Genomic DNA, 26,053 nt, shown 5'->3' with positions numbered 1-26,053 from the left:
CTCTAGACTCCGGTCGTGACATAGGGTTGGTATGATAGTTAATTTAAATGTCTTGAACCATGGATTTTGATTTGTTGGCTAAGATGTAAATGTTATAAGGATGGTGATAACATACCAATGTGCCTTATTATGATGTGACTATATAAATGTTCTAACTTCACATGTATGAATTGTAATGGAAGGAAAACACTCATGCAATTCTTATTGAGCTATGATGATGATGATTATATAAGGTATAGACCCTATGACCTACATAAGATATGATGATTAATAAATGTATTCAAGACATTTCAAAAGGGACTCTAGCTTAGCACCGAGTGAACTAAAGTGGGGAGTGTCCCTTCCGGCATAGGGAAAGTGGGATCACTAATGTACTCATGATATTGGAGACTATAATGAATGTATCATAAAGAGGGTCCCAACTATATCTCCTAGTTCTTGAACTATGTTGCCTCCGTAGGAATATTAGCTAGTGGATCCACCTAGATGTTATGTTCATGTTTTGGTACTACTTTGGCAAGTAATCCGCCTTCCTTCGGTGAAGAGTTTCATGAAATGAGATTCCAAATTAGCTCATGTGGCCTATGTCGGTTAAGGCAAGACGTTCCCAATAGGTAAAATGAACTAAAGGAATGATCTCTAACTAGGATAACCTAAGGGGTTTAGCTTAGTCTAGGTAGGGGTATGGGACTTTACCTATAGATTGCACTAGTTAGCCTTGAGGGAAATCTTAGAAGAACGTTCTTATATATGTAAATGTTTTTAAATGTAAATGTTATATGTATGATGATCTTACTTGTTGATGATACTATATGATGATTGGTTTCCCTTATGTACATGTGTTTGGTCTCTATTGTTAAAGTATGATGATATGTACTCTTAATGGTATGTTATGTGAAGTTGGACATTCTTTATGGTTCTTGTTGTGTTTACTTGATTGAGTAAGGTTATGGGGATTTTCTTAGTCATTGTACTTGTGTACTTAATGAGGGTCATGAGTAGTGGTGTCGTAACAACCCTAAAAATGGATATGCTAAGTAATGCTTAATGTGTCTAGAATGCCTAAGATTAGACCGGGTTCACATAAATTGATGCAAATAGAACTATACCTCTAAACCCTTTCAAATTCCAAGCCATATAACTTGGGAAGTTAGTGGAGCTAGGAAAGGTTGGGTCCAGCCATGTAGGGCTCCCGAATATGAAGATTTACTCGGATGAGTCTTTACCGGACTTAACAAAGGAAAACCTTAAGTTTGGAGGGTCTAGGGGTGAAATGATCTTTTTCCAGGATAAGGGTAGTATCATAATTACCCTAAATATGTAATTATTTATTTAATCAATAAGGTGGAGGGGCATTTTGGGTAGAGAGGGCCGAAATTGCCCTTTAAGCAAAATCTTGCTCCATCCGGATTCGAACCTAGGTGGGAGCAATAATTTAATTTGCTTTATTTAAATTGGTAGATTAATCTAATAAATTAATAATTAATGTATGAATTTTAAAAAAAAGGGAAAATCAGATTTTATTTATTTATTATTTATTATTAATTATTAATTAATTTTACTAAGTCTTGCCAACAAGTCCTGTTTCTTAGGGGACTCTACCTCACACTTCTCTCAACTTCACGTTTTCTCTCTTTACAAAACATAAAACAAAACAAAAGTTCTTCACACATGAAGAACTTAAAAAAATACAAAGGAACAAGCTAATCTAATTATTGAAAAGTTAACGAAATTTCTAGTCGGGTAAGGTCTGAGATTTGTTGGTGGACGTGAATTGGTGGAGGGTCTTTGGGCAGAAATTCCAAGGTTTGAACATCAAAATAAGTTATGGGTTTTCTTAATCTTTGTCCCTTTCCCAAGAGACCCTTAGGACTCAGATGAATCTATTTCAAAAACTAGGGTTGTTACCCGTTGCATGTCCCTGTCACTAGCTCCCATCGATTTGTAGGTTGGGTATGTCTGTTGGTAGAAATTAGGGATGTAATGTGTTTTTATGTTGATTACGTTCATGTATGTATGTTCGGAGTTATGTTAATGTTAAGCATGTTGTCCGAAATTATGTTTTTATGTGTGTGCAATGTGTAGCCATGACATATACTCTTCATTTGAAGTTCAAAAATGACATGTTATGGTTGTATTTTTACATGCACAAACTTGTATAAATCGTGATGTTCATATGAAGTATAATGTGGCTGATGTGAATGGAAATTATAAGCTAAATGAATCCATGAAAATGCACCTAAAGATGTATTAAATGATCCATGAATTACCCTAAAAACTAACATGTAAACGCTGCTGAAAATGAGCTGAAAACGTAAAAAAAATCCAACATCTTGTTGATGAGTTTCAGTCAAGCTAAGTGGTGTATCATGCTATGTAAAATGAATTAAGATTTAGTGAGGTCACTGAGAATCGAACCCGTAACTTCACCATGTTAAATCATAGAAATAAAGTGATAGAAAAAAGAATGTGGCATGTGGGATTCGAACTCGTGTGCCTAGACGAAAACATGAAAAAGATAATGAAAAATAAAAATGAGAGGTGTGGGGTTTGGACCCAAAACCTCTCAGTCAGACTTAAGGAAGAATTTAAAAGAAAAATAAAAGTTGATGCATATGGGTATCGAACCCACAACATCTCGGCTGAATAAAGGAAATTAAGTAGAAAAATAAAGTGGGGTTGTGGGGGTTCAATCCCACACCCTCTCTTTCAAATGAAAATGGTTTAAGGAAAAAGAGAATAAATAAAATGAGGTTGTGGGGGTTCGATCCCACATCCTCTTGGTCCTAAACCAATGAAAAATAAATAAATTAAGGGAAAATGAAGAGAAGGCGTTGGGGCTCGACCTTGGGTCCTCAAGCCGAGTGGATCAAACTAAAATGAATACAAAATGTAAGTGTTGTCCAAGGGATTCGAAATCGGGTTCCCTTGCCCGAATTCCGTGTTGACACATGTGTCATAAGTAAGTAAATATTTAATGAATGTTGCCTCTAAAGATCGAATCAATATCTTGGCATATCTACAAGATGCATAAGTCTTGTACCACATAATATTGGGTAAACATGAATCGCTTAAACAAACTATGAATGAACCCTCATGGCTTGTATGTCTGGACTCATAAGTCTAACATACGTTTAAAAGTAAGTGAGCCTATGATGTATGTGATAAAATGATGTAACCCAAGAAGGGTTAAGTAAGAGTGTAAAACACACAACTAGCTAAGTGCATTGGCATATGACGAAATGAACATTAACGTAAAAAGGGATGAGTAATTATGAAGAGAAAATGTGCTAATGTTAATGAATGTGGTGACATTATGATAAGAGGATACTATGAAAGATGAGAGCAATCTCAAATGATCGTAAGTAAATGTTACCAAAACATACTCACCTATGAGAGTGTAAAGTTAATGAAGAGACCAAGCTCAAAGAACACTCTAATGAAAGTATTGAGGATAATGTATACTTAATACTAATTATGAGATGAGAAATCATATATTAAGCTATGATGTCCTCATACTAGAAGCCATCTTCCATGACGTATGAGTTGAATGTAATGGAACTTTATACTGAGCACCGACAGGCTAGATATGAGCGGTGATGCCTTCTTTCGGGAAGGGAGGAGGTTCACGTAACTCTCATGAGATGAGACTCTCCGTCATGCCGGGTATGGATCTCTTTATATCTCCTAGTCTTGGAACCTATACTGCCAATATAAGGATCTGGCGGGGTTTAATTCCCATGTATGCTAGAAAGTTTTGGGTCACTTTAACAGGTGATTCCACCTCTTTTCGGTGTGGGGGATACACTGGATTTCATCATGCTCACATGATTTATGTCGGTTAAAGTTAAAGTTCCCAATGAATGATGAGGTCAGCCTCAAATGATGCACATAATGAAATGAATGATACCAAAGATGTTAGGATAGGATAATCAAGAGTTGAGATAGACCTAAGTAATGACACTAGGTCATTCTTTATCATTGCATAGCGAACCCAATAAAAGTCTTAAACTACATCCTAGGTATAGCTGGTGTTCACACTAGCCTATGAACGAAATAAAGTGAAGTACGTATGAATAAATGAAGCAGACTCTGTGTTTTCTAAAGAAGGATCCCTAGTTAATGGCCCATATGTTGAGCCCTTATTTTGGGAAGTCTTAATGTCAAGTCCATGTTTACAAGGTCTTATGGTATATGAATAAATGATATGAAGGATGTTATGTTCTATATGCAAAACGATATTTGCTATGTGTATGATATGTGTTGTGTGCAGTATGATAAGTATGATGATGTATGTTACTCTCACGTCATGTCTTTCCTAATCCAAATGTGGCAAGTACACTGACTTGACTTTCCATAAACCATGTTGTTAGGAAAGAGCTATTCTTACTCATGCATGTCCTTGGTGTGTGCTTTCATATACCCATACTTAGTATATGTGTGTACTTTTCCCATACAACTCCTTACTTTTAGGTGCAGGTGCAGGTGAACGCTAGAGCATTACGAGACTATGCTGAAGTTATCCAGATGTGGAGAATTCATCCGGACTTGGTAGGACCTCTTACTTTTGAGAATGCCTATCTTTTATATTCTAGCTTAGATGTAGGCATGAGCTAGTGGAGGATGTTCCACTAGCGTTTCTTTCTCATCTTATTTCAGACATTGTATTGGTGCCATTTTGGCAAGTATACACTTAATGTAGTATGGAACTATTTCTTTCATTTGATGATCTTAATATTAGATGATTGATTGTGAACATTTTATGAGTTTAAGTAGAATGACATACATGAATGTTAAATAACAAAAATTTTAAATTTTCTGCTAAAATTAACCTACATGAAGTAATGATGACGTATGTAGGCTTGTTTGCAACCTCTGAGAGGTCAACGACGCCAGTCTCGTCTGGGGTCTAGATTTCAAACATGACAAGTATTGCTTTGGTTGTGATGTTATGAACTCTTATACATGCTTGTTGATGATATGACTTGATGATAGGGTTTACTTGATTATGTGTTCTATTATTTTGATATGCATGTTGACTTGACTAGACTTAGTATTGTTGGTCTTGTGATATACATGGTATTGACTTAATAATACATCTTATTTATTAGTATGGTTTCTTGAATGTGCATAAGGTTTTTCAAAGTAAATTCCATACTTTAATTAAATGTCCCTTTTTAACATGATTTTATGTTGTGTGCGCATATGGTCTCATACTTAGTACAAGTGATGTGCTAATCCCATTTTCTCCGTTTTCCCCAATATTTTTGGTTCCTGTCGTTGAAGGGCTTGTGATGACTTTTGAAGAAAGACTTGGATTCTCATTCTCCAAGTTGGGTAGGTCGTCACTACTTCGAGGACAATGCCATATTTTAGCTTTGATTAGTCTTAAAGACAATATGTTCATTTCCTTTCATTTGAGTACTAAAGATTGTATAGCCTCTAAGTGGCTTTTATGGTATTGATGTATGGGATATGACCAGTTGTCACACTCTTTTTTTAGATGGTTATGATATGAGACATCCGGTTTTAAGACAATATTATATTCTATATATGTATATGTCCAATAAAAGTAGAAGACTTGCAATCTTCTTATACGAAGGGTCTATGTGTACTCGACATAAATATATATATATATTATGTGTATGTGAGAGCTCTATGTAAACCTCATGATAGATAGAAGAAACATTTTAAATTTTTCGCGTTTTTAACCTATGAAAGTAATGATGTAAGCTAAGAGGCTAGTCTCAATGCTCGATGAGGATTATAACGTCGGTTATGTCCAAGGGGTGCTCCCCGGATTTGACACATTGACTCCTAAACATGCTTACACCTTCATTCATCATAATCCACACACTATCGTGCTTCACACACGATCATGCTTCATTTATACATATACTTCATTTAGACATGATATCTTCAAGTCGCACATTAACAACTTCACAAGAGCACCACATGGATATTTTTAAAAATCATCACTTCTCACTTCACATGCTATGCATTTATGGCTATAACCATAATAAAATTATTCATACATACATACATACATATATATATATATATATATATATATATATATATATATATATATATATATATATATATATATATATATATATATATATATATATATATATATATATATACACCGCCACAAAAGGTTGACCATACCACTCAAGAGCATTACACAATAAGAAATAAACAATATAACCAACTTACCACTCATCCAAGCCTTTGATACCTTTTCTCAATTTCTCCAATAATTCATCATAAAATAGAATTTAAGGAAGTAGCTAATCATAATATAACATAAAAAAATATAACTCTAACATTATCTAGATATATACACTAAACCCATTTCATAAGCTAAAAGTTTGAAATATGCATGAGCATGAGTTATTTTGGTTTTGACATTAAAATCATCAACTAAAACTAAAAACAACACATTTCAATCATTAAAATATTTTCATGCAAAGACCCATGCTTAGAGTAAAAGATAGAAGAAGTTGGAGTTTGAAAACCCATTTTGAAATCTCTTTGGAATGTCTCCTTGAATAAAATAAGGTTAAAGGATGAACTACCATACCTCTATATGAATAAACCCACTAATCTTTGTAAAAAAAACTTCCAAGACCTTTACTTATATCCCTTCCTTGAGTTTAAGCTTCTATGGAGTTTGAGAGAGTTCTTTCTTGAGGGATGGATTTTTTATTTTTGAAAATGAACTCTAACCTAGGTCTAGGAGTATAAATCGACTTAAAATACTGTAAAGACCCTAAAGGGTAAATTTACAAAAATACCCCAAGCTTGGCCTTTTTTTTGACAGCTTTTGCAGGTTCCAAACGACGGCCCCTAGCTATTGGGGTCGTTTTATCAACGGACCATCCTGCTGGGGCATCGATTGGGTCAGAGACAGGATTCATGGGGGCTAATATCCCACCACTAACTGTGGGGATACTCCCCCAAACGACAGAGCATTGTTCATCCTTCTGTCCGTAGGTGAGGGGCATTGATTGGACAGCTTTGGCAGTTTTGTTGCCGTGTCTCGGGTCCTCTTCTAGGGTCCCTTGTGGGTCCTAAGGTGGAGTCGTACCCTTGATTTAAACCGCTAAACATGGTAATATAGGTCTTAGGTTCCTCCTACATCAATTTGGACTTCAAACATGTCAACGCACACAAGAACTCACATAAGCACATAGACATCTAGTCATCGAACGTCTTGGTCGTCCCTTGACATTTGAACCCCCAAACATACTAAACTGACTTCAACCATAAAAATTAGTTATTTGAACACACTATTAACTCATTAAACACTAATGAAACTCTATTTCAACCTACTTCATTATGAGGGTCTTTACAAAGGATCACAATAACAATATAGAAAACTCAATACTCATAGAGAAGAGAATTATGGATTAAGAGGTGAAAATCGGATTGTCTTTTTTGTAACTAACGGTTTTATTAATCACCAATGTAAAACAATTACAATATCGATATCTAACTACACTAAACACAGTTAGCTATCCAATACATCAAAGAGATCCTACTTACTAACAACTAAATCTGAAAGCAGACATGAGAGGATTAATCCTAGATGGGGCTCGAACACTACAAACAAAAGCTATCTCGCTAGCAATGGCATTTGACTCTCAAATCTTTTTTCCAAAATTTTCAGATTTCTCTCTATCAAGAAACAGTGTACAAACTCTAGGTGTGTTTGGTATGGAGGAAAATATTTTCCATGGAAAATGTTTTCCTAGAAAATGTTTTCCCGGAAAACAAGTAGATTTTGAACTTATTTTCTCAGGTTTGGTTGGTGAGTAGAAAATATTTTCTGGAAATGACTTTTAGTTTTCGATTTATAAATGAAAAATATTTTTTAGAGACATTTTTTATTTTTACTAGAGTAAAAAATAATTTATGACATTGAAAATTATTTTCAAAATCAAAATTATTATTTTTTTGGGTGGTGGTGGGGGGTGGGGTGGGGGCGGGGAGAGGGGGAGGGTAGGGGATAGGAGTGAAAAAATAAAAAATTGAAGTTGATAGTATTTTTAAAAAAACAAAATTAATTTTTTGGGGGATCGGGGTGGGTGGGGGCTGGCCGGGAGGGGGGGAGGGGTAGGAGTTTTAAAAATAAAAATTTGAAGTTGAAAATATTTTTAAAAAGCAAAATTAATTTTTTGGGGAGGGGTTGGGGTTGGGGGGGCTGGCCGGTGGCAGTAGGGACAAGCAGTAGGTGAAAAAATAAAATTTTGAAATTGAAAATATTTATTTAAATCGATGTTTTTCCCTAAAAAAAGTAATTTGAAATTGGATGAGAGTTATGGAAAATATTTTCCTTCATTTTTTAAGGGAAGTCATTTTCCTTAATTTTGAAGAAAATGAGTTGATTTGGAAAACATTTTCCGAAACTTTTGTTCCAATCAAACAAACACACTCTCTGTGTACACCAAATTTGAAGATTTGAGTTGCTTGTGTCTTTCCCTTCACACACTTTAGCACTTCTGTACGATGTTGTTCCCGTGACAGGGATTGAATTGGCTTAGCTTGGATTTGCTGCTGCTACATAAACACAAAAAGTGAAAATATCATACCAACACTCATTGTGCAAATTGAATAGGGGGAATATTGGAGACAGGGATACCCCCCACTTGAATAGATATTAGTAGTCAACAACTTATTCTGCACTTGTAACCACATTGTAAATCTTGCTCTTGGCCTCGTATTTTTGTACATTAAGTTCCTCCATATTACTATGTGTTTTGGGTTCATCAGATGCATGTGTAGTTGCCTTATTAGACTACGCCTGCTTGATTCATCCACCTGGAGTCGATCAAATGTAGTTCTAGCTTCAATTATTTTTTCGTATCATCCAACACGCTTGTGTAGGTACCCTTATTGTCTCAAGTTGTTGCCCTTTTATATAATAACTATGAACCCACCTTAGCCAGAGCTTGTCCTCTGTTTTTGCCAATGCCCAATGAGTTTTAGAAATTGCTATTGTATTCCATACATTGACATTAGTCAATTTTATCCCTCCAAAATAGAAAGGATTAAAAACTTATTCCATGCTACCAATGCATTCTTGGTGATACTATTACTTGCAGATCATAGGTAAGTTCTACAATAGCAGTCAATTAATTTTATTACCTTAGTAGGAAGGAAAATAGTTGAGACCAGTATGCTTGGATGCCAAATAGCACAGATTGGACAAGTTGTGTTCTGCAAGCATAGGAGAGTTTCTTTGAAGTCCATGATGAAATTCTAGTTATCATCTTTGTGATCAGCGGGAACCATTGGATTAAAGAAATCTTCATGGTGGATAGAGGGACTCCGAGGTCTTTGAATAGGAGATCTCCACTGGTGAAACCAGTACTATGCATAATTTGTTACTTTTATTGTGAAGTTACCCCTCCAAAATATATGCAGCTTTCCCCGATTTGTGCTTGAAGACCTGAAGCCCTTGAGAATAGTCGAAAACATTCCATCATAGCTTGGACAGAAGTGTTATCACCTCCAGAAAACATGCGTAGATCATCCACAAAGCATTGATGAGTGATTTGGAGTTTAGCACATCTATGATGGAATTTAAATTGCTTTACTCCTATAAGAGTGATGAGACATATACTAAGGTACTACATAGCGATCGCGAAAAGGAATAGGTACATTGGGTCGCCCTGTCTTAAACCTTTTGCTGCTGGAAATGCTTCTGTTTGTTCCCCATTTACAAGTATGGAGTAACTAACAGTTTTCAACACATTCCATAGTCCAAGAGATGAATTGATTGGGAAAATTCAACTTTTGCATCACCTGCTCCAGATATATTCGTTACATACTATCATATGTCTTTTGTAGATCAATTTTGATCATGAACCTAGGTGATACATGTTTCCTAGTATAAGACTTTACAAGCTCATGGGCTATGATGATATTTTCTCCAATTCTTTAACCAGGAACAAAACCTCCTGAGTGGGATTGATTATGGTAGAGATAACTTTTTGTAATCTAGTAGCCAAGATTTTCCCAATAATTTTATACAATACAGTGCAGGGCTATTGGTCTAGACACTTTGATGTCCATTGGGTTGGAAACTTTAGGCATAACATTAACCACAGTACAATTAATGTTCCAATATATCTTCCCTATGATAAAAAAATATTGTACAACATAAATAACAGCATCTTTAATAATGTGCCAAGCTTTCTTTACAAAACACATTGTAGCCGTCAATACCAAGGGCCTTGTATTCTCCAATTGCCTTCAAAGAATTGGCGATTTCAAGCTTTGTTACAGTGGCACATAGTTCTATCCTTCGTTGATGCAAAAAGGTAGGCCCTGCTCTCATGACAGTCTTATTAACTTCTAGAAGATTGACCGTGGATGATCCAATTAGACTTTGGTAAAATTGTACCACTTCTTGCTTGATGTCTGCTCAAGTAGCTTAATACCATTTAAGGATCTAAGATTAGTCATTTGCTTTCTAAGAATCCTCTCCTTAATGACAGATGAGAAATAGTTTGAATTCATATCTCCAAGTGTGATCTATTTTACCCTGGATTTCTGCTTCAATATGCTCTTTTCATTTCCTGACCACTTTTCGATGTACTCAAGAATGTTTTTGTCTTGGTTCTGTAATCCATTAGTGCATTGTAGTACCGTTTGCTCTTCTATATAAACTACCTCAGTTCTTTCCTTGCTCAATCTCTAAGTAACTGCTTTGAACTCCTCTTGATTAAGCTTTGCAATTTTTTGTTTGAGGCTCTTCAAGTGTATCTATAGATTCTTCATCTGCACTGTAGCTTTCCTCTTTTTCCATTCTTTCTCCACCAACTACAGAAGGGAGGAGTTTTTAGCCCATACATTGAAGAATCTAAAATGAGTATTAGTACTTGCTTGATTAGTCATGCTATGCATCATAGGAGCATGGTCTGATATGTTTGGCAAGCCATAAATGAGAACTACATGACCTTACTGTATCATCCAATCAAAATTTCCAAGTGACCTGTCAATTCTACTGCAGATTCTATTTGAGCCCTTCTGCTTGTTTGTCCAAGTGTAGTAATCACCTTTCCAAATCAACACATTAAGAGACAAATCATGTAAACAATTGGAGAAATCTACAATTTTTGCAGGCTGAACTGGATTACCATGATGCCTATCTTCTGGGTACAAAAGAGCATTGGAATGTCCACAAATAATCCAAGGGGTTGTCAATCCTATAGCCAAGTCTCTGAGGTTAGTCCAGAGTTCTTTCTTCTTATCGCTAGTGTTGTAACCATACTCCACAATTATGTAACAATTCCCATTTGTACCTATACCCTCAATGTGACAATGAATCAGTTGGGCCTCTGCTTGGATCGTAATAACCCTAAGCTTGCAAGTATCCCAAAGAAGCCATATTCTGCTATTATTAGCATTTTGATAATTGTGTCGAAAGCCCCACTTAGATGTTATGTTATTACTAATCATATTTTCTCTATGAGATTTTACTCTAGTTTCGACCAAACCTGCCAAAGAGATTAATATCTATTTAATCAATTGAACATTAAGTAATAGTTATAATATATTTAAATTCATGCATCAAATAAGATCTTAATGTATCATATATTCATGTACTAATTAAATGTAGGTAATGAAGAGTTTAATAACCTTTCAATTTTAATTTGTAACATAAGTGGAGACAATGAAAAGTCTATTAAACACACTCACACCGTATTATTTATATTCCTTCTCATCTTGCATTCTAGAATAGGTACTACACCAGTTGTAAAATTTTCATTACCAGTTTTTTTATAAGAATTTTTACTACTTGATTTATTCGTATTCTTTAAAATTTAATGCATATTCATCTTCTTTTTACTACAATTTTTGAAGTTGTAAGTGAATTTTTATTTTTCATATCTCCATCATTTTGAGTTTTTAAATATAACTTTGTAATTGATTACTGTTTTTTGTGTTCATCCTTTCTTCTATCTTTAGAATATATAGTAAAGTTAATCTCATTTTGTATTTATTATTAATTATTTTGAGAGTAAATATGTTAAATCTCAAAGAATAATAATTGTCTTCTTCATTCTTTGATAATCATTTATCTTTTTAAAATAACATATTTGTACTTTTTCCTTTTTATATCTTATCTCAAATGTTTTAAAAGATCATGTACTTAACTGTTACATAGAGGTACAAAATAAGTATAAAAGTTATAATTAAAAAAAATAATATATAGTAAAAAAAACAATTAAATGATACCTTGAAAATATTGTTTTAGAGTTCATATTTAATATATATATATATATATATATTCATATAAAGATCCTTTAATATATAGTTCAAGCAATATAGTGCATCTTTATTCTTAACATATTTATGTTTTCTTTTTTGTTTATCTTTTTTATTATTATCATATGATTATAGTTTTTTATACATGTGATATGTACTGTCTAAAGTATGTCGACTTCTAACAAAATGTAATTCAATTAGTATGAAAGTATTTTTGTCTATGTTTTAATGTGATGTCTTTTATTATGGATGTCATGTCTTTATTTACTTCTCTTTTTTTGTTTGAAATCGTAGATTTTTCTATAAATTTGATGGTATACCGCCTGAACATTTTGTAATGGTTTTCTTTATACATATCTTTTTTATAGACAATTTCTTTTTTTATTATTAAAATTTATGTTTTGCAATTAAAATATATTAATTCCTCTAATATAATAAAACGTTTATTTTTCATGAAATATTTAAAATATCAAACCTCCAACATCTAACATAAGATTTTCATGTTATTTTTTGTGCAGAGTTATATTTTTATGTTAAACTTACATATGAAAGGACTTTAGATTTTAACTTAGCTATATAAATTAATTATTCTAATACCAATTAGAGGACAAACGTGCAATGCATGTTCCGAGAACTAGTATTATTATAAGTAGAAGCTCCTAACTTAAAAGTTGGATTACCATTTTACCCTTATTTTTTTGAAAAACTAAATTAAATATTAATATATAATTAATTTAATATTAAATAATCATATTTTAATACATGCATCTAGACACAATAGTTTAAATTCTAATTATGTAGATACTAAGTAATAATTATATTATACTAAAACTACGAAGGTGTAAAGTCATAAAAAATTGTTAGAAATTATTTCATATGAAATTGTTAGGAATTACTTTTTGAAAAAAAATAATTAAAAGTTATTTATTCTTTCTCTATAATTAATGTGGTTAAATGATTAAATTTGTTATCCTCTCTCTGTAGTTAGTATAATTAAATGTATTGAATTATTAGTAAAAATAATCACCTTTCCTCTACCCCATGTCTAAGATCATTCAACTTCTGAAAATTAACTAAAACAACTCTTCACATTTTTCATCTTATCCAATTAATCTTTAGCTATATATATATGTATCATGAAAAAATATTTTTTCTTTACCATTTGCCTCGTGTTGATGTGAATCATTAGGAAATTTTCAGGTACTTTTTTTTTGTTTTGAAATATTAATATTTGTTGATCCTCATTAGAATGATATTTTGAATCATAAATTTTTTCTTAACCATTTTAGATTATTTTTTTTGTTACGGGAGAAAAAAAAATTTACTCCTTGTGTATTTCTTTTACTATATATATTGTTATAATAAAAGTCTTAAGGAGGATATGAATGTTGTATTTATTCTTATCTGTTTAATTCTTTTGTATTCTTTACCGATTATATTTCTTTAATATAATCTTCTATGAAATTATGAACGTTATAAGTCTATTTTTCTATGAAATTATGAATGTTATAAGTCTATTTTTATTAGTGCTGAAATTACTAATTTATGATATTTAGATTTGTTTTTAAATGTACTTTTATAATATTTATTTACATTTATCTTTCCTTACTAATATAGTTTCTTTAAGTAGCTACATATTTGTGTACTTACTGATATGGAGCGTAATGAGAGATTATTAAGAATAAGTCATATAGATATATTCATATTATTAGATGCTATAATATATAATTATTTTTCCATATTTTGTGCTTGATGGTCAATGTACTATTCGATTATTATGAATTTTATTTAATGAATAAAATATACATTGGTAAAACTAATATTTCTAATTTCAACATTATATAATAATTCAACTTTATAATAATTGTATGAGGCAAACGTGCAATGCACGTTTCGAAAACTAGTACACTATAAGAGCACACTTCCATTTTGTAGTCCCCTACTCTACCTCTGTTTTATCTATAACTATATGACTAATTTCCCATCAATTACTTGAGGAGTGATGTAAGATAGAGTCATACCATTTGTAATTGATCTACTCTTAGCAAATATATTATCCCATAATTCAACCGGATCTTTACCTTTCTCTGTGGTTGTAACAGGGAAGCCCTAGTTACTGTTTCATTAATACGCACCTCTCCTTCCTGTTGCACAATTATGATTATTGGGTTTGTCTTGCTTGTAGCCTCTCTCATACTCAAGTGAAGTTGGTTAGCCCCTTCAGTTGCATAAATCGGTGAGGGCTTAGTTAGCATTCCTCTAGCAGGAGTAACCATAGGGGTTACTACCTTTTCCCCCTGTGGTTCTATTCTTACCCCATTAGCGCTACCCAAAGTGAGAATAGTTTCCCGTCTTGGTCTTCCTTTTCCTCTTCCCGTCCTCTTTCCATGCTGAAACCACCAGTGTAGGTTTAGCTAACATACGTCATTAGCATGAGAGAAAGAGAATTTTTTTAGTGATAACAACATAAATGCTCTTAAGGTGGTTTATAGCTATTACTTTAAAAGGCAACAACAACTTGAGACAATAAGGGTACCTACGCAAGCGTGTTGGATAATACGAAAATTAAATGAAGCTAGAACTACATTTGATCAGTTCCAGGTGGATGAATCAAGCGGGCGTAGTCTAACAAGACAACTATACATGCATTTGTTGAAACCAGAACCTTGAGTAATATGGAGGAACTTAATATACAAAAATGCAGTCGGCCGAGAGCAAGATTTACACTATGTATACAAGTGCAAAATAAGTTGTTGACTACTGATAGACTTATCAAGTGGGGGATATCTCTGTCTCCAATATCCCCCCTAAGCACTTTGCACAATGAGTCTAGCGATCATATTTTCACTTGTTTTGTGTTTATGGAGCAGAAATCTGGAGAATAGTACAATAGTGGAGCTTTAGCCAAAATCTGATTGTTTTGGATCTTTAATTAGTCAAGAAATTTTGTTAACATTTTTTAGATGTAAAAAGACAAAACGACCATTTTTAATGTTTTCCCTTCGGTTAATTCGTCAATGCACTTCATCAGGTTACTAAAATGATCATAATGATTTACTCAAAACTCAAATTGTTGCGAAACCAGTGGGTTTTGAAAAGAAGATTCAAATACCTTTAATTTGAAAGGTTATGTGCCACAAAACTCTTTATGTTCTAAGAGATATTATTGTTTAAAGTTGACTCGAGTAATATCTTACATTTAACCTTAATTGGTAAAGAAACTTTAAACTCAACTTTGTGCTAGGAGTTTTTAGTGACCTTAATTGATATCCAAAATAATTTTCACACTAAAGAATTTACCTTTTATGCATATGGGTAATTTAAGAATCATCTGATATAACCCTACAAATAAATGAAGAATAGTTGGGGTCTTGACCTACAAATTATTGAGGTGTTACAAATTTGATCTACCTTATGTTAGCTCAATTGCAAGAATCAGTGAAGATTCTTCAATTGAGATGAGCTGGTGAAGAATAGCTTAAGAAAAATTAGAAGAGAAGAGAAGAATTAGAGAAGAAGAGAGATTTAGAGAAGAGAAAAATGATTTGTATATTGATTGATCTGAAGTGTACATACGAGATGTGTTTATATACAACTATAGTAGTGACTTATTCAGCCTAATTCTCAAATAATTTCCTGATCAAATAACCAACTCTATGAGCAGTAGTTCAATGGAATAGTAATCAATAGTAATTATAACTAACTAATTGTTAGTTAAAACAGAATATGCTAACATGACAAATACTAAATATGATTAGCTGATTAGTGTAACAATTCCCTTTCTTAAAAATATCCTTGTCCTCAAGGATCAAAACCAGGGAACCTGACCTTCAATGCCTGATAGAATTCCCAAGTAGCATCATCATCAGACAAACCTTCCTATTTGACCAATACTTGTGCCACAACCTGGCCACCCTTCTTGACCATTCGCCTCTGAGACATGAGCAGGCAATGCAAAGCACCTCTTTAATAATGATACATGCATATTGGGGTAGATTTTGACCAAATCAGGAAAGCAAAGAGTGTAAGACACTGGTCCCGCCTTTTTCAAAATTTGAAATGGACCATAATACTTGGCTGCCAGCTTATGAAAAGAGTGGCTAGAAATAGTACGCTACTTGTAGGGATGGATCTTGTAATATACCCACTCACCAACCTCAAAAACCTTGTCACTCCTATGTGAATAAGCATGTTGTTTCATTCTCAATTGGGCCCCTCCTCAAATGGTGTTTCAAGATCTCCAACTTCATTTCCCTATGAAGTAATGTAGCTTCAACTTCAACAAAAGTTTTTTTACCTGGAAGATATGGCAAGTGTAGTGGAGGAGGCCTCCCATAAAGTGCCTCATAGGGAGTCGTTTGAATAGCACCATGAAATCAAGTGTTGTACCAATACTTGGCCATAGCTAGGCAATAGAACCAAGTATTAGGTTCTTCACCTCAAAATACCTTGAGTAAGTTTCCAAGCTCCTATTCAACATCTCAGTTTGGCCATCAGACTGAGCTGAAGAAGTGTTCAGTTGGACCCCTTGTAGGTTGAACAATTCTTGCCAAAAGTTGCTGAGAAAGACAGCATCTCTGTCACTAGTGATTGCATCAGGAAACCCATGCAATTTAACCACAGTGTCCATGAAAACCGCAGCCTACTGAATGAGCAATGTAAGGGTGTTTCAAGGGTGACTCTCCTGCATTAGTACAACACCTAATCCCAAACCCAAACCCAAACCCAGTAGCATCAGTTTCCATAATGAACAACTTATTCATGTCAGGTAATACCAACACTGGTCCCTTAGTCAATGCGTTCTTAAGTTGTGCTAGTGTCACTAAAGCCTCCTCATTCACTGGAACTTGTCCTTCTTCCGAAGATCATTCTATGGTCCTGATATGGTACCAAATCCTTGGAGAAATCTTCTATAGTATCCAGCTAATCCTAGAAAACCCCTCAACTTTGTAAGGGTAGTTGGAGTAGGCCGATCCCTTATAACAACAATCTTCAAGGGACCTGTAGACACCTCTTCTTGGGTGAAGAAATGACCTAGATATTCAATCCTTCTCACTCCAAAGAAGCATTTAAATTGCTTAGCAAATAGCTGGTAGTGCTGCATAACCTCAAAAACTGACCTTAAGTGTTTCAGATGCTCATTAAGAGTTCTACTGTAGATAAGAATATCATAAAAGAAAACAATAACATGTTTCCTAAGAAAGGCCTGAAAGACATAGTTTATCAATACTTCAAATGTGGAAGGTGCATTTGACAGGCCAAAGGGCATGACAACATATTCAAAGTGCTCCGAATGAGTTCGAAAGGCTGTTGTAGGTACATCTTCAATTACCATCCTCAATTGGTGGTAACCAAATCTAAGATCGATCTTAGAAAATATTATAGAGCCCCCCAACTCATCCAATGAGCCTCAACAACTGGAATAGAGAACTTGTTCTTGATAGTGTGTTTATTCGAATCTCTGTAATCCATACACAACCTCCATGTACTATCTTTCTTGCCCACCAATACCACTGGAGAAACAAATGGACTACAACTAGGTTGTACCATCCCTTTATCTAACGTCTGTTGAACCAACTTTCCAATAATGTCCTTCTTGACTGAAGGATATCTGTAAGGTCTTTTATTTATAGGTTCGGTATTGTTGTGCAACACTATTCTATGATCAAAGACTCCTCAAAATGGAGGTAATTGGTGGGGTTCCTCAAATAAAATCTTGTACTCTTGTATTAGACTTAGTAGTCTAGGATCCTTCTCGAAGTTCTCCTGAGCTTTAATTGAATATGACTGGTCTTTGTGACACTTAGATAGCACTACCTGAATCATACATAGTTGGGAATTGTTACCTCACATTTTATCTAATAGTTGGGAATTGTTACCTCACATTTTATCTAACTTTCCATCTCCTGTAGTTCTGATTTGTTTGCCTTCTCCCCTGAGAAGATGATTTTTCCTTTATACCAAAACTCCATGATGAGTTTCCTAAAATTCATCTTGATATCTCTTAGTGTTAACAACCACTGAACCCCCAAAACTACACCACAAGATCCTAGTGGCAACAAAAGAAATTCCGCTGAAAGCTCCACACCTTGTAACAGCCAAGAAATATTATAAATTTGGATCACGTGCAGATCTTTACCATTAGTTGTTATTACTGCCTGAGGCGTAGTAGATGTTACTTGGCATACCAAACCCTTAACCACTTCAGGATCACTGACATTATGTGAACTTCATGTATCTACCAAGATGTGAAGAGGTTTCTTGGAATGGTAACTAGTGGCCCTTAATGTTTTGAACCTCAATGAGCCATTAAGTGAATGAACAGAGATTTCTATATGTTCTAATGGCCTGATTAATTCTATCTCCTGGTCCTCCGAAGTTGCTTCTTTTTCATGTTCACTCTCCACTTCTTCATGTTCCTCCACCTCTATAAAGTATAACTTCTTTATGTTCTTGCACTTGTGGCCAAACACATACTTCTCATTGCAGAAATAGCACAGTCCCTTGGACCTCTTTTCATTCAGTTCTTCTGCACTCAAGGTCCTTCTATTGGTCCCTCTTGTTGTTTTTGTATTTTTATAGCTACTTGGAGTGGGTAATAAGGGAGGTTTACTTTGAAAATTCTGATCACTATACATTCTTGGTTGATTTGAATTCTGAACACGCTGTCTACAGCTTCTAAGTATGCCTCTTGCATTGTTGCCGATTTATAAGCTTGAGATAATGTGAGAGGGTTTATTATTTTTACTGCCATGTTCAACTCCTTCTTCAGACCTCCTACAAAGCAATTGATTGCATTTTCTTGTGACAGATTAACCTTGGTTAGATTCCTCTAAAAAATATCCTGATAATCTTACACTGCTCCTGTTTGTGTCACTTTTTTAATCTCCTCCATTGGGTCATCATAATCTGCCCCGAATCTTTCTACAATAGTCATTGCATACTCACTCCATGTTGGTGTCCGTGAGTATTGTCTATACTTCATGAATGACAAATGCCATTAAATAGCCTCACCTTCAAACTGTAAAGATGCAATTTATATCCTTTCCTCCATCAGAATGTTATCCATACTAAAAAATTGTTCGATCCTGAACAACCAAGATCAAAGATCTTCTCTAGAGAACCTTAAGAATTCCATCCTCAACCATTGAGAGTCTTGAGAATGGTATTGGTGAAACTACTTGCACTCTTTTCCCTGTGGAACCTTTCATCGAACAGTTTCTGTGCATCTAGCGATTCCCCTCTTTCAAAATGAATTACAACTTGATCCTTCAATTCCAACACAACTTGATCCAATCTCTTAAGATTCAACACTTTCCCTGCAAGAGTCCCCATTTCTAATAACATTTACTGCATCATCTCACGCAAGTCCCCCACTTCATTGTTAGAAGATCCATCATTTGCTCTTGTATTTTTTGTCATTGTTGTCAAGGAAAGATCAGCTCTGATACCAATGTTAGCTCAATTGCAAGAATCGATGAAGATTCTTCGATTGAGATGAACTGCTGAAGAACAACTTAAGAACAATTAGAAGAGAAGAGAAGAATTAGAGAAGAATAGAGATTTAGAGAATAGAACAATGATTTGTCTATTGATTGATCTGAAGTGTACATTTGATATGTGTTTATATACAACTGTAGTAGTGAATTATTCAGCCTAATTCTCAACTAATTGATCAACTAACCAACTCTATGAGCAGTAGTTCAATGGAACAAGAATCAACAGTAATTGTAACTAACTAACTGACAATTAAAACAGAATCTGCTGACATGACCAATACTAAATCTAATTAGCTAATTAATGTAACACCTTACAAGTAAATACCTACTAATAGTATATTTGTAGGATTAGGAGAATTTTGAACATTTCTTTCTTTTTTTTCCTCCTTTCAAACAACACTTTCTTCAGTAACAACGAAAAATCAAAATCTAATTTTCTTATAATTGTAGCCATATATATTTCTGTCTTTCAAACCAAATGAGAGTAAATTTCTCTTTAATATGATTGAGATTAGTTAGAGATTAAAATTGTATAAAACAAGCTTTTATTATGCAATTCGTTCATGTAGATTAGAGATTAGCAATTCAAAGTCTCACATCCACGATTATAAATATAAGAAGCGACACTTTTTCTAACTTAATAATTTGTATAGTTGATTAACCTGAATAATTGAAAGCACATTGCAATTTGCATAAGAGTTATTGATAAGGAAAAATATTGTGTAGTGTCATCAACATCATCATCAACATTAACATTAATGGTATGAGAAGGTTCAACTCAATTTTATTTAAAAAGCAAAAGAATCAGATGGATATACAATAATAATAATAATAATAATAATAATAATAATAATAATAATAATAATAATAATAATAACAACAACAACTTTAAAAAAAACATATGGAGATATGATATAGGGATAAAATGTGAAGGCATTGGGTGGAAAGACAGCCAAGATATGATAGGTGAATTACATGGTCAGAAACGGTCCCCTCCTATTTCTAATAATTTTGAAATACTCATAAAATCCCAACTATTTTACTCCTTCAAATTTATTAAAAGTTTTATTTTTAATGTCTCAAAAAAACTGTCATAATTTTATTAACTTTTAATTTTAATTTATATTCTTCGTTTACCATTAACAAAAATATAGTCAAAGTGTGTTTTTAAACCACAAAATATATGAGTCTTTCTTATTTTTAAAATTTTATATCACAAAAGTTACTGTGGGATTATAATTTTTTTAAAAAAAATAAAAATGATTGAAATGGTGTAGAAATTGGAAGGATACAAGTTAATTGGAGCATTTCCTCTTTGGTGCTAAAGAACCATCTCAGGTATATCTCTCTCTTCTTCTACTTTTATATCTTTATAATTTGTCGAATAAAAGGATATACCTTTATAATTTGTCGAAATATAAAATATTGTACCACCATTTCTTCTTCATTTTCTTCTTTCATCTTGAAACTTAAAATATGGTTGAAAAGATTAATTAATTAGGCAATTATAATTTTCACACCTATTAATATAAGAGAATAATGGGTTTAAGATTTATTTGAAGCTATTGTAATTGTAATTTAAACAACACATTACACATGCACTAGTTGTGATTTGTTATTATAATCTCCTATACATATAGGGGGGGGAGGGGTTGTTCCAATCAATAAGACAATCTGAAATTTTCCTTAGATTAAAAAGGATTTTTTTTTTAAAATTTTGTCTATGGGGATTTACTTAGAAATATTGTTCTTGCGGATTTATTTTGGTAGATAATTTCATGGAAGCTAATTTAATGTAAAATGACATCATTTTTAGCTGTGAAATTTGTTGGAAATACAAGTTTGGCAAGAAATATATTCTAAATATCAAGAAATTAAAGAATTTTCCAAGAAAATCTGCAAGTATTATCTGCAAAAATATTCGTCAGGTTATATTCTCATGTAATTTGAAGTTTTATTATAGTGTAACATGATACATAATAAATTTGAAACATCATAATGCATAACCAAATAAAACATAAGAATCAAATAAGCTTATTTCATAAATCTTAACAAAGCCAATACAAAGTTTCTCTTTTTTGAATGCAAATTACCAACTTACATCAACCACTTCTAGTTATTTATAGTTTTTCGATTGGGTTTAGAATGGTGAGAAGAAGCAAAGTGGAGTTGGTTTAGAACTTAAAATATGATTGTGAACCGGTATTAGTAGTAATAAATAAATTTGAGGTTTTAGACACGTAAATAAAGAAGCTAATTAATCATATCTATATATGTGTTGAATCCATCCTATTTTTTAGTCAACTTTAGCTATTCAATTGCTACAAGCAATTGTTAAAAAAGAATAGTAATTGTAGTTGAAAATAAAAGATTTGATAGTTGACAAATTGGTAAGATTTGCAACTATTCTTTGACTTTGCTATATTTACATATGTAATTAGTGACATAGGCATGGTTTTATCCTTCTATAAATAAATCATTCTTGCTTATTTGTAGAACACACCAAGTTAGAGAGAAAAATCATTTTGAGAGCAAAGTGAGGTATTCCATAGACTATACAAGAAAATAGTCTGTGAAGAAAAATAGAGTGTGAGCTATATTTTAGTAACAAGAAAATCAAAAAAGTGTTGTTCATTTTGAGTGTGTAATAGTCACTTCGAGTATTATATTCGTGACTACACAGTGTAAAATTCCTTACTATAGTAATATCAATTGCTCCTCTTGGTCCGTGGTTTTTTCCCCTATTCAGAAGGGTTTCCACATAAAATTCTTGGTGTCGTTATTTTTCCATTTTATTTTCATTACTTTTACCATATATATTTTTGTGCTCGTTCGCGTTTTCCAACAATATGCACTATGAAGGGACTCTCCTAAGTGCTAAGTGTGTGTTATATATATATATATAATATAAAAAAAGTTTTCTGGATACAAACTAAACATATAGCATATCATATACTAGTTTTTGGAGAGAGAAAGTAGGCAATTAAACATATAGTATATCATATACTAGTTTTTGGAGAGAAAAAGTAGGCGATTATGAGGGATAGAGAAGATGATTTTTTATCTTTTGTGGTCCCTGTTTTTTACCCACACCATTAGGCTATGGCTATGAGACACAAAACAAAATAAATAATTAATTCACAATTTCCTTGTTTCAATCCTCCTAACAAACATCATAAAGCGCAACTCAATATAACTTTCTATAAAAAAAAAAAAAAAAAAAAAACTTTCTATTCATATTGAAAAAATATTAACTATTCTATTTTGTCCACTTAATTATAATATAAATAGTACATGTCTCTACATGTCCAACCAGTGAGTGCCTGATTGATTAATTTTACTAGTTTATCCTTTAATTCATATTAATTAGTTTTTTTGAGTATCTTCAAAACTCATTGAGATAAAATTACTAATTAATTATATAAATAATACGGAGTAGTATTTTTTGTGTTTTTATTGGGCTCCAGATCAAGATTTAAACAATTGTCTTTTCAAAAATAAATAATAATTTGTCCAAATTTTATAGAGTGGGGTGAAGAAGAAAGAATAAAATAAATTTTAGTCCTTCCGTTCGGTATTGTTTGTCATGATTTTTATTTTTAGAGTCAAACTATAAAAATTTTGACTAATATTTTAAAATGTATTTTTTCATCATATTAATATGCAAAAAATTGTAATTTATTGTATTTTTCATATAGTTTTAGAATATGTAATTTTTTTGTTTAAAATATCGAATTAATATAATTTAATTTACCTTTAAAAAATAATTAAATTAACTTTTGATAAGCGCAACATAATAAATAATTTTTTTTAAAAAAAGAATATCTTGTTTTTGGTGGACCCAATTATGTGTTTGTTCAAAACATAACATAAAGTATTGGACCCATTCTCTAGTTTTAGTTCAACATTCAATTTTATACTACTTTTTAACTTTTATTTATTGAAAGGTTGGAGTGGGAATTGAGAAGCAGCCACCCACCCACCCACCCTATGGATAAAAATAGAAGGCTGTTGATAGCACTCATTGTAGCTTCTACTGCATTAGGACTAATCTTTATCTTCATCATTTTATTCTGGATTTTTCACAAAAGATTTCACACCTCAGGTACATACATTTCTTCACACAATTATAATTATAATTATAATTATAATTATAATTATACTAATGTTAATTTTTGATTCTGAAGATGTTGTGAAGGGAATGAGTAGGAAAACATTGGTTTCTTTAATGGACTACAACATACTTGAATCAGCCACCAACAAATTTAAAGAAACTGAGATTTTAGGTGAGGGGGGTTTTGGATGTGTGTACAAAGCTAAATTGGAAGACAATTTTTATGTAGCTGTCAAGAAACTAACCCAAAATTCCATTAAAGAATTTGAGGTATCTACCATATTATCAAACAATTTTATTTCTTTCTTTCTTTCTCACAAATCCTATTACTAACTATTTGTTATATATTTGCAGACTGAGTTAGAGTTGTTGAGTCAAATGCAACATCCCAATATTATTTCATTGTTGGGATATTGCATCCACAGTGAAACAAGATTGCTTGTCTATGAACTCATGCAAAATGGATCACTAGAAACTCAATTACATGGTGATTAGTAATAAATTTGAATTATCAAAATCAATTACTCTACTAGTTTTCATTTCTTGTTTCCATAGGGCCTTCCCGTGGATCAGCATTAACTTGGCATCGCAGGATAAAAATTGCCCTTGATGCAGCAAGGTAGACAGGCTAGACCATTTATTAATTTGAATGATTCATGATTCATGATTCATGACATTTGATATTTAACAAATTTGTACCTACAGAGGAATAGAATATTTACATGAGCAGCGCCATCCCCCTGTAATTCATAGAGATCTGAAATCATCTAATATTCTTTTAGATTCCAACTTCAATGCAAAGGTAAAACTTTTTATGTAGAAATTATACTAGGACTAGTTTTCCCTCTATTAATCTTGTGTTGTGATTAATTTTAGCTGTCAGATTTTGGTCTTGCTGTGTTGAGTGGGGCTCAAAACAAAAACAATATCAAGCTTTCTGGAACTATAGGTTATGTAGCGCCTGAATACATGTTAGATGGTATGTATTCTATTTCACACACATTTTACTTACTCTACAAATTTCCTTTTTTCTATAGAACAAAAGGTTGAAAGTGTGACAAGTTGCAAATTATTAGTTTCGTCCCAAACTATTGACAGTTCCTGAGAATTTAGGGGTGTAGTTCGTTCACTTATGTTGTAAGATCGGGTTGCATATAAGTTTAGTTAGTGAGGTATCTTTAAGGCTATCAATTGTTCAGGGATGAAACTAATAAGTTTAGAGGTGTTTTCGATACTTTTCTCTTTGTCAAAAAGGTATAATTATAAATACTTTAACCAATTGAGATCCTTTTAAAATAGTGCCACTTAAATTTTCATTTCTTTGTTTTACAGGAAAATTAAGTGATAAAAGTGATGTTTATGGTTTTGGAGTAGTACTTTTGGAGCTGTTATTGGGAAGGCGGCCTGTAGAAAAGGAGGCAGCCACTGAATGTCAGTCTATAGTGACATGGGTAAGTAATGGTCTGAGATCCACTTCACTCTGAAATTGAACTTGTCTAAAACTCTTTATGGAATTGTAGGCCATGCCTCAGCTGACAGATAGATCAAAGCTTCCAAACATTGTTGATCCTGTCATACAAAACACAATGGATTTAAAGCATTTGTATCAGGTTTCTGCAAAAATTAGTGCCATTTAGCTAGGGTTCAACATTTTGTTATTTTCAGTTCAGAGCTCTGAAGTCTGTGTTGTGGTAATGTGTAGGTTGCTGCAGTTGCTCTATTATGTGTTCAGCCAGAGCCAAGCTATCGTCCCCTAATAACCGATGTATTACATTCCTTAATTCCCCTTCTTCCCACACAATTAGGTGGGACGCTACCGCCTTCTTACTGCTGATCCATTCCAATTATGTATGCTCTCGCCTTACACATTTTTGGCTATTTTTTATTTATAATACAACCGTCCTATTAACCATGTGTTAGGTATAAATAATTGTCATATATTTGTACTTCTATAAGAAGATGATTTATTTCAGATGCTTGGCTAAATCATCAATTATAAAGTCTTTGTTCACGAGAATCTGGACAAACCATCAGTATGGTTATTATAATTCTCTGTTTTAAGGTTATAATTTTTTCTTCAACTCTCTACGCTATTATACTAAGCCGTATGAGCAAGCTTTATCCACAAATTTGAATGGAACTACATTTTCTACCCTCA

The 26,053-nt window shown here is 32.9% G+C and overlaps 1 protein-coding gene and 1 long non-coding RNA gene across 2 annotated transcripts; both read left to right on the top strand.

The window, feature by feature from the left end:
- The first annotated feature begins 1,662 nt into the window (after positions 1-1,662).
- Positions 1,663-5,643, top strand: LOC109120109 (uncharacterized). The gene is made up of 3 exons (XR_002027561.3): positions 1,663-1,806; positions 4,474-4,551; positions 5,287-5,643. It is a non-coding gene; the product is annotated as an uncharacterized lncRNA (long non-coding RNA).
- Positions 5,644-23,678: 18,035 nt separating this feature from the next.
- Positions 23,679-25,912, top strand: LOC101265327 (probable receptor-like protein kinase At1g80640). The gene is made up of 9 exons (XM_019213532.3): positions 23,679-23,886; positions 23,969-24,165; positions 24,250-24,382; positions 24,451-24,514; positions 24,601-24,697; positions 24,772-24,874; positions 25,228-25,346; positions 25,416-25,505; positions 25,598-25,912. The coding sequence occupies exons 1-9, from the start codon at positions 23,772-23,774 to the stop codon at positions 25,727-25,729; spliced, it is 1,050 nt and encodes a 349-aa protein (XP_019069077.1). The 5' UTR covers positions 23,679-23,771; the 3' UTR covers positions 25,730-25,912.
- Positions 25,913-26,053: the final 141 nt, after the last annotated feature.

Source organism: Solanum lycopersicum, chromosome 4 (assembly GCF_036512215.1).
Source record: "Solanum lycopersicum chromosome 4, SLM_r2.1".
Classification (NCBI taxonomy): domain Eukaryota; kingdom Viridiplantae; phylum Streptophyta; class Magnoliopsida; order Solanales; family Solanaceae; genus Solanum; species Solanum lycopersicum.
Note: the sequence above shows the minus strand (reverse complement) of the source record. Positions and strands in the feature narration are given on the sequence as shown.

Coding starts and splice junctions, on each gene's coding strand:
- LOC101265327 (XM_019213532.3), top strand. CDS start 23,772: ATGGATAAAAATAGAAGGCTGTTGATAGCACTCATTGTAGCTTCTACT. Junction 24,698..24,771: donor ATTCCAACTTCAATGCAAAG/GTAAAACTTTTT, acceptor GATTAATTTTAG/CTGTCAGATTTTGGTCTTGC. Junction 24,875..25,227: donor GCCTGAATACATGTTAGATG/GTATGTATTCTA, acceptor TTTGTTTTACAG/GAAAATTAAGTGATAAAAGT.